Here is a 9,295-nt window from a genome sequence, read left to right on the forward strand (position 1 = left end):
TTTTGCAGGCACCGGTTTACTAAGGGGCACCGGGAACAATTCTATTTGATTGTTGGAAAATGTTTCTGTCCTAATCGAGTAATGGTTTCGAAGGGTATCAGTTTATAATGTGGGATAATGATCAATCGAGCGGGCCTTATAGGACCGGCAGGGCAATCAGGATGACACAAGGCATCTACATCAATGCACATCGGGTTCGAGTCGGAGTCTGGCCGCTTTCAATGGTGGACTGTTTCATCAAGAATGGCTTCCCCTGTTTTACTGAAAGAAAGGAACTTGTCTTCAAGAATTGAACCAGTAAAATTTTCATCACGAAGATAGTAATTGTTTATTTGCCTAATTGATTTTTCCATAACATTTGGATGCTGGAAGACATACGTCTTTCCATAGAAAAAAAAATAGAAATATATATCAAGTAAAATCTGAGGGAGCTAATTAAGATTTTATTGTTAATTGAAATTTTTGAAAGTAAAAATCAATAACGGGGGCAACAAATTTATCATTAGTTATTGAGACATCCCGGGCCGGAAATTGCATCTCAATTTTTAGCTGGGCCTTGATAAGAAAATGGGCCTAGATTCTAATTTTAATCAATTGACATGGCTCACTTTGGCCCAATTATATTCCAATCGGCTCTTCACGAACAAGGGGAGGCGCCGTATGTGCAGTGCAGCGGAAGGGCATATAAAGGGCACGAGAAGACCTATCGATGATAATTGCTTAATTCCGAAGTTGAGGGCGAATGACACTGACTGAACCATATTGTTTTTTAAATATGTTCCATTGGATTAGTGTCAGCAGGCCGATAAGTTGGATTAATGAATTGCTCTTTCACGGCATGTTTTAAAATGAGAGTTCGACTAGTTGTGATGGATATAGAGTACCATGGATTTCTCTTATGCGTGGTAATCAACGGGGGATGCACGGGGAACATTTCATACAATATAACGTCATAGAACAACAGAAATGGTTTAATTACGCACCAAGGTAAATCCTAGGAATTATTTTTGCGGTAGTAACATCATATTTTATAGTCCTCGGAATTTATTTGTTTTTCGGTAGAATACTCCTAGGAATTAAGAGTCCTAGTCCGGATAAGGCTAAGGCATGTGGAACAGCTCCTTTGCACCGCGAGGCCACACAACTTTGAGAGGTCCACTCCAGAAGAGGGCCGAGAGGAACTTGTTGGCGCTGTCGGACGGGTGAGCTCCATCGAACCACACGTACTTAGTCGGGTCATGGCAGAGGTTGAAACCGGCGGTGGTGTTAGCACATGTGAACCCCCCGTTGAAATGCCCGCTACCACAGCATGCCGCCTGCCCTTCTTTGAAACCTTTGCAATGTAAAGAAAGCCGAAAGAGTCATAATTCGATCGATTATGTTATTGCAGGCAAACCTCTCAAGTCTCGATATATAGCATTCACGAACAAACACGACAATGAGCAAACTGTATATATACATATATCTGTACTAGAAGTTAGTGCGCCCGCAGAAAAAGTTTTCGAGTTCAAATTTTTTAATTGATAAGTTCATTAAATCTTTTTTTGCTCCGTTCTTGACATCATTCTCTAAAAAATTCTTACTCGTTGCTGCGCACCATTTGATATAATTTTTGTTGTTCCTTTAAGATCTTTTAGAAGTTGTTTTTTTATAATACTGCATCAAGTAAAATTGTTCATAATAATTGACGAATGTATTATTTTATAGAGATAAAAAGAATTTTAGTAATTATAATATCAAATGATAAAATTAATAAAAATGGTGAGGGGACAAAGAATAGAGAGGGAAAGTGGGGAAGGGAGAGAAAGGGGAAGAGAGAGAGAGAGAGAGAGAGAGAGAGAGAGAGAGAGTAGGGTAGATGGTATTTTTCGGTAGTAGGTTAGCTGGTATTTAATAATTACATGGACTGACAAAATTATTCTTCTAATTTCTCCAAATTTGATGGCTATTATTCTTTTTACAATAGTATTTTTGAGAGAAGAAAAGTTAAACAAGCGGTTTTCTTCTTTCTTTTTGAATACTATAGACATAGATATAGACTGATATACATATAGTTATTAATGATATGAATGTGAAATATTACCATATTTCGGAGCGTAGTTGGTGATCGATGCAAGGGTAGAGAAGTAATCAAACATAGAATATTTGAATCCGGGCAACGTCTTCTCTATCTTCCGGAGGACATTCGACATTGCTGTGTTGTGCATTTTGGCGAGACTCATGACTTCATGACTGCAGCCCTCAGCTCCCGGGCCGACCCTGGTCGCCGGCATGCAACCCAGTGGCCCCACGGCCTGGAAAAGGAATTTCCTCCCGCCCATCGCGTACACTTTCTGCGGAACCAATCACCAGATCTTATACATGATAAGTATGCATACCGCACTTGATATGATGGAAGCGACCATGACATCTAGACAAGCTTGACTAGCATAATTCTGAGCTTAGCTATAACACTATAAATATATGTCTTCGATTAGCTTGAGTCCTTCCATGTGCAGAAACATTAATAGTGGCTAGTAATGGGTTTGGGATCTGGGTCTCGGAGGGCGAAGCCAGTGTGTTAGCAGGGGGGGCAAATTGCCCCCCTGAACTTTTATTTTTTTTCAATTTTACCTCAAAAGTATGAATTTTTCTATGTAAAATTTGTATTTTGCCCCCCTGAACTTTAAATTTTTGAAATTTTACCCCAAAAGTATCAGTTTGCTCCCCCTGAATAAAAATTCTGGCTTCGCCCCTGCCTAGAACAGTTAGTTGCAAGTGCAAGTACCGGATGGGGAATGCTCGCTTCTTACCTTGACCATGGATGTGATATTGCCGAGCACTATGGTCACGTACTCTTTCTTTTCAGAGGCCGTGAGAGGGACTTCGCCCGGTTTTGGATTGCCGACCTTCATGTAATCGTTCCCTCCCATGCTGAGCAAGTAGACGGCCTTAGACAGCAACTCTTGGGTCTTCTTATGACCCTCCTGCTGCTCCAGCTTCTTCTTCACATGTTCGAAGTAGCTCAGTTGCAGCTTCAGGAATATCTGTTAATTAATTAACCGAGATCACATCAGATTATCAGAACGAGAATGCTGCAATTCGATTACGGTCCATTAACTCGTAATTAATCACTGCAGAGAGTCAGTTGAATTCTTGTATTTTTTTTTTGGGGGAAATAAGCCTTCTGGGAACAGTAATAACAGGCAACCTTCCTGATATGATTACGGGCCTCGTCTGGCCAATAGGCCGTATCTTTAGTTCATCTCGCTGACCTGAGACCGTTAACTTGTGACATCGACCCATACAAAAGGCGCGAATGAGAAGTAAATCCTGAAATATGACTAGCTCACGTCACTCTATAAGTAAACCTTCAATTTCATCAGAAAAGATGTTTACCGCATTGGGACTATTTTCGGCGAGTACCGCAGCTCCAGCCGACGCGAAATTTGCTCCATCGGTGTAATTGGTGAACCCGGGTTCCAAGTACGGTTTGATGAATGGCATATTCGCATACTGAGCTGCAAAAACACCAAAATCCGACTGTAAATATCGTCCGGATTCACGATAAATTTTAGCTTAATCTGGGTGATGGTCTTGTAATTCTGGAAGATTTCCGGATTCTCTGTTTGCATTCACTTTCCTTTTCCAAAATAAAAAAAAAGACTAAAAATTGGTCCCAAATTTTAAACTGCATTAATTTTTTAGTAAAACTCTCCAAATCATGAACTTTTTCCGTTCACAAGACTAGAATCCGAGGTCTTGTTTAAGGGGAAAAAACTCATCTCGAGCCAATCCATGTTTGGTTCCTACTGCACTTTTAGCTTATGCATACATGAATGCTTTCCGGAAAACAAGAACTGGAGAATGATCTCCACTGAAGAGAAAGCACTCCAGATTCGACAAATACCATAAAAACAGACGTGAAAACGCGAAGGTCATCGGGTTTGTGGGTAATGTTGTTACCTAAGAAGTCCGGAACTAATCGGCCATCACAGACTCTTCCACTCCCGTGAAAGGGGAAGGTCATGCCAAAGGGCCAGACTCTCGCGGGTTGTGTGCTGAGGGGATAGTATTGGTTGTTCCCGGCATCCATGAGAGAGTCCCCAAAGATAAAGAACGGCGTGTGACATTGCCCTCGAACGACGAGGACCGCCCACAAAGTGAGAAACGTCCCGATCACCGCGGTCGATCTTTCCATCATTGGACGAGGAGCTGGAGAAGCTTCAGTGGGAAGTTGATTGGGTGAGTTGCTGTAATTGAATTTTGAGCTTTGCTTACTGGAAAATGGGAGTGATAAGGCTTTTTATAGGAGCCAGCAAGCATAAGGTTCGATATGATTGCTTTATTGAAAAAACATATGAAAAAAAAAGAGGAAAACGTGTTTTATAAATTTCACTTATTGGTCTGATAACGAACGAAAGATGACAGAAAAGTTTTGGAATAATTTCACTCACATGCATTACAGAATACAGAGGGTACATATACAGGAAAGTATTATGAAAATTATGAAAAACTATGAAGAGAAATATTCTCCGCATTATCAATTAATATTTCTATTTAATTGTATTGGACTCATGAGCCTCCACGTGTAATTGAAAAAAATACCCACAAAATATCCTTACTCTAGTTACATGGGATTGAATGTATCAGAATCCGAGTAATGGGAAGGTGACTTTCCCTCTTGATCTGTTTTATCTTCATGATTTATTTCCTCTCATAAATTTGAAATATTAAATGGCACCATATGATGATCCCATGGCGCCTATTATCTAGTATCTACTTAATTTATTTTTCCTCTCTCTCTCTCTGTTTTTTAAATTAACTCCGTTGACTACTTCTAATTTCCTTTTCTAGACATCAGACGAAACCCATGGAATGAGATAGATAAATATAGGAGTACAAAGAATCCCACCGGTGAAAATGGAGATCAAGATCAACTTACGTTTGGTTTTTAAATAAAGATTTTACTCTATTTCACTCAACTTTTTTTTTATCCAAATTTAACATTATTATTATTACTATTTTATCTTTTTCTTTTATTTAATAATAACTTCTCACTCATACTTTTTCCTAATTATTTTTATCATTAATTTTTTAATAATAAATTTTTCATCTATTTTTACATCTATATATTTTTCTATACTCGTAATAATTGTTGTTTTGTCTTTTCTTATTTCAAAGAGTGAATAGAGTAAAATACCCAATCCTAGTCTAAAACCAAACACAAAAGGTTGAAGACAATGCGACTCCAATTTCTTTTAATTTTAATAACTTGGAAAAGAAGACAGGTAATGAGACACTATATAAATGGCTATGGACCACAGATAAGTATGTACGACATATATTTATCGTGTGAGAGTAATATACTAAGAGCTCTCCTTTTTTTTTTTCGGTGAATTAGTAAGAGTTCAATTTACATTTTTTTTTGATAGGTAACTCAATTTACATGTTGAAAGTGTGTAGTAACAAGCAATGAATCCAGATCGATGAATCTAAAGGATAAAAAGGGTATTATGACCAGCTTAAAATTTTTTTTGTTAACTTTCGTATTTTTATAATAGGTAGGTATAAACATAAGTTTCATTGTATAAGGATTTGTTTGAAATAATTTTGAATGTTTTATGGTATTAACAACTTTCTGCCCTGCTTTTCTAAGTTATATATCTTGTCTCTCTAAGTTGGAATGAGTTGTACTAAGTTCTTTCCTCTTTCATTTGATTACAGCAGTAATGATCCATTAAAAGAAAAAATAACAGGATAAGCCCGATTCATATGTTGAAAGTGGGCCGACCTGGCTCGATCTAAATTAGTAAGAATTCGTTGAAGTTTTGCATATTAGGATATACACAAAAAACAAAGGTACGATAAGTTTGAAATATCAAATGGAACCACGTGTAGTGATCTCGTGGTGTTCGTTATCTAGTATATATTAACTTTATTTGTTTTTCTACTTTCTATTTTTTTTTCAAATTAATGCCATTGGCTGCTTTTCATTTCTTTTAGGTTTCAAACGAGACCCATGGTCTTAAAATGGGAGAGAGAGAAAACTATAGAAGCATAGAGAATGTTACTAGTTAGAATGGAGATCAAGAACTCTTGGTCTTAGGTCGAAGATAATGTGATTCCAATTGCTTTTAATTTTAATAAGTTGGGATTTGGGAAAGAAGACAGGCAGTGGAATGTATAAATGGCTACGGACCACAATAAATATGGTAAGACATATACGTGGCAGTGATATAGTGAGAGCTTAATTCACATGTTCAAATTGTATAGTATAAAGAAGCAATGAGTCCAAGATCCAGCTAAAGGATAAAAAGAGAATTATGACAAGCTTAAAGGTTATTAAATTTCGTACTTTATAGTAGGTAGGATTTCCTTAGGTATAAACATAAATTTCATTATATAACGACTTGTTTGAAACAATTTACTTTGTTTGAAACAATTTATTTTGTTTGGTTTCGCAGTTAAAATCACAAAAATTTTAACTTTAACTTTAACTCAACACACTATTCAACAAAAATACATATTTTTCAAGTAAAAAATTTTAACTTTAACTTTAACTTAACACACTACACAATCATTTGTCATTTTTCATAATCAAAATCAAAGTTACTTTAATTCTAAAACCAAACGCACCAATCAAAATAAAAGTTTTATGGTTCTAACTTTCTGCCCTTCTTTTCTAAATTATATATCTTGTCTCTCTAAGTTGTTTCTTTCCTCTTTAGATGATAGTAGTAATGATTCATTAAAATCTTAACAGGAAAGAGCTACATACATATTTGACTTTGATTACCCAAACATGGAGACGTTCACAGTGGAGCAGGGCCGCCTCGTCACCTTGGACTTCCCATGCAATGCGACCACGTCTGTGTCTTTGTCGATAACTCTGGCATAACAAATGGTCTAATAAGTTTGAAATATCAAATGGGACCACAGGTGTGGTGGTCTAGTGGTGCAGATTATCTACTTATTTTGTTTTGTCTTTTTTCTCTTTGTTTATTTCTTTTTCAAATTAATTCGGTTGTCTTTGCTTTTAACTTATCCATGGGCTTCGAGTGAGATAGATAGAGGAAAAAAAATATAAAACTATGAAGAATTTCACTAGTTAGAATAGATATTAAGATCTTTTGGTCTCGGATTGAAGACGATATGACTCCCAACTGCTTTTAATTTTTACAAACTTGGAAAAGAAGACAGGATGAACACGATATAAATTGCTGTGGACCACAAATAAATATGGTACGGGAACATATGTATCGTGTGGCTGTCATATTGTAAGAGCTCAATTCACATGTTAAAAATGTGTTGTTATAAACAAGCAATGAGTCCAAATACATCTAAAGGATAAAATGGAAATTACGACAAGCCTATGTTATAGCTTGTTTCTGTAGCCAAGAATGGAGGGACGGGTGAGGTGGGGTTCAGAAGGACCAAGACGAGAAGGGTGGGGAGGGACAGGGAGGGAAATTAAATCCCCTTGTTTGGTTTACATAATAAGTAAATGATGGGGAAGGATAAGTTACCCCTCTAAATTACCCTTTGTTTGGATAAGCTAAATATCCCTACGCGTGCTTATAATTTTCACCATATAAAGATTTGTTTGAATTTATTTGAAAGTTTCCCTCCAAAATAATGTGTACGATATATATTTGTTTGAAACAAATTGATTACAATAGTGAGGAATGATCCATCAAAGTTTTAACGGGGAACGGGGGGAGGCTGCATGCATTGGCAACATAATGAGTGAGGACGCCCCCATCACCTTGGACTTCCCATGCGACCACGTCTGTGTCTTAGTGGACAACTCTAAATTACCCTTTATTTGGTTTACATAATAAGTAAATGATGGGGAAGGATAAGTTACCCCTCTAAATTACCCTTTATTTGGATAAGCTAAATATTAGGAAGGATTGGTCATATGATATAGTTTTTTTTTTTTTTGCTAATCCCTCCAATGGTGGATTTGGAAAAATAAGGGTCTGAAAGGGGTTTGGTGGGTTTCACTACGCGTCCATAACCCTCTCCTTCCCCTAAAAACAAATATCCAAACATGAGATTTGGTCCCTCTCACTTCCTCACCTTTCCCAGTCGCTCCTAATCTCTCAATCCAAACAATTCCTGAAGATTAGTTCGTTAAATTCGTACGGTAGAATTTCCCTACGTGTCCTTATAAATTTCATTATATAAAGATTTTTTTGAAAGTTTCCTTTCAAAATAATGTGTACGATATATATTTGTTTGAAACAAATTGATTACAATAGTTAGTAATGATCCATTAAAGTTGTAACGGGGAACGGGGAGAGGCTGCATGCATCGGCAACATAATGAGTGAGGACGCCCCCATCACCTTGGACTTCCCATGCGACCACGGCTGTGTCTTAGTGGACAACTCTAGCATCGTCACCAAGTTCCCCTACGATCCGCTAATGTCTCATGTTACCAAATATAGTTTTAGTGTTCACGTGTTGTGCGAGTATATAAAAAATTAATAAAATTTAGTTTATTCGATTTCTTCTTTAAGAATCTTTTAATTTATGTAGGCAACTCTTTTCCGAAATTATCTTTGATACTTCCATTCACGATGGATGATTTTTTTTTTTTAAATTTATGAAGGGGACGGCCCTAATGCTGTGTTGGCAAAGCCAACTTCTTGGCTCCCCATCGAGTCGAGCAGCCTCGAATAGCTCGGAAGCCGCCGGAATAGTGTTTATTTAGGTTTAGGAAAAAAAAAGCATTGGCTATTCAGTCCAAATTAGGGAGTTGCTCGTTGTCCCATGCAAGAAATAACGCATTTGAACCGAGCTTCTGGTTTTTCTCTAAAAACTCGGAAGGTTCCGCCATTGTAAAATTTTTCCAAAAATTGATAATATCTTATATATACTTTATGCATAAAATGTAGAAAATGCCTTTCCATTATACTATATACGTACTTAGAATGTAGAATGCATGGGACGAATAGGGTGGGATTCCCCACTTTTTTTTTTAAAAAAATTATTTTAAAAAAAAACTATCATTGTCATCTTCCGAATTTCAATTTTTCATGTCATGTCACAGTGCTTTGTAATTATAACTTGCTCGAGAAAAGCTCTTACGTTGCAATGGATTAATTTCAATATAACATGATATATTCTTGTTTAGGTTATATGTTAAGTTATGATGTTGGCGTTATTATCAGTTATTTTATTATCTATAGTACGATTTCCACACAAGTACGCTATGATTAGAGCGTACCCATTCCACCCTCACCATACATCTTTAATTAATTTTCTTCTATTTCCATCGGTGCTCTTGAAGCTTGATTGTAATCGGA

General features: G+C 36.8%; 1 protein-coding gene across 1 annotated transcript; it reads right to left on the bottom strand.

The window, feature by feature from the left end:
- Positions 1 to 899: 899 nt before the first annotated feature.
- LOC116212056 (GDSL lipase-like) lies at positions 900 to 4,276 on the bottom strand. Its single transcript, XM_031546641.1, has 5 exons — positions 3,946 to 4,276; positions 3,379 to 3,500; positions 2,793 to 3,026; positions 2,084 to 2,333; positions 900 to 1,333 (listed from the first exon to the last, which is right to left on the bottom strand). Exons 1-5 carry the CDS (start codon positions 4,181 to 4,183, stop codon positions 1,101 to 1,103), a joined length of 1,077 nt encoding a protein of 358 aa, XP_031402501.1. The 5' UTR covers positions 4,184 to 4,276; the 3' UTR covers positions 900 to 1,100.
- Between the last annotated feature and the right edge of the window lie 5,019 nt (positions 4,277 to 9,295).

Source organism: Punica granatum, chromosome 6 (genome assembly GCF_007655135.1).
Source record: "Punica granatum isolate Tunisia-2019 chromosome 6, ASM765513v2, whole genome shotgun sequence".
NCBI classification, from domain to species: Eukaryota; Viridiplantae; Streptophyta; class Magnoliopsida; order Myrtales; family Lythraceae; genus Punica; species Punica granatum.

Coding starts and splice junctions, on each gene's coding strand:
- LOC116212056 (XM_031546641.1), bottom strand. CDS start 4,183: ATGATGGAAAGATCGACCGCGGTGATCGGGACGTTTCTCACTTTGTGG. Junction 3,501..3,945: donor ATTAGTTCCGGACTTCTTAG/GTAACAACATTA, acceptor GTGTTTTTGCAG/CTCAGTATGCGAATATGCCA. Junction 1,334..2,083: donor CAACTACGCTCCGAAATATG/GTAATATTTCAC, acceptor TACATTGCAAAG/GTTTCAAAGAAGGGCAGGCG.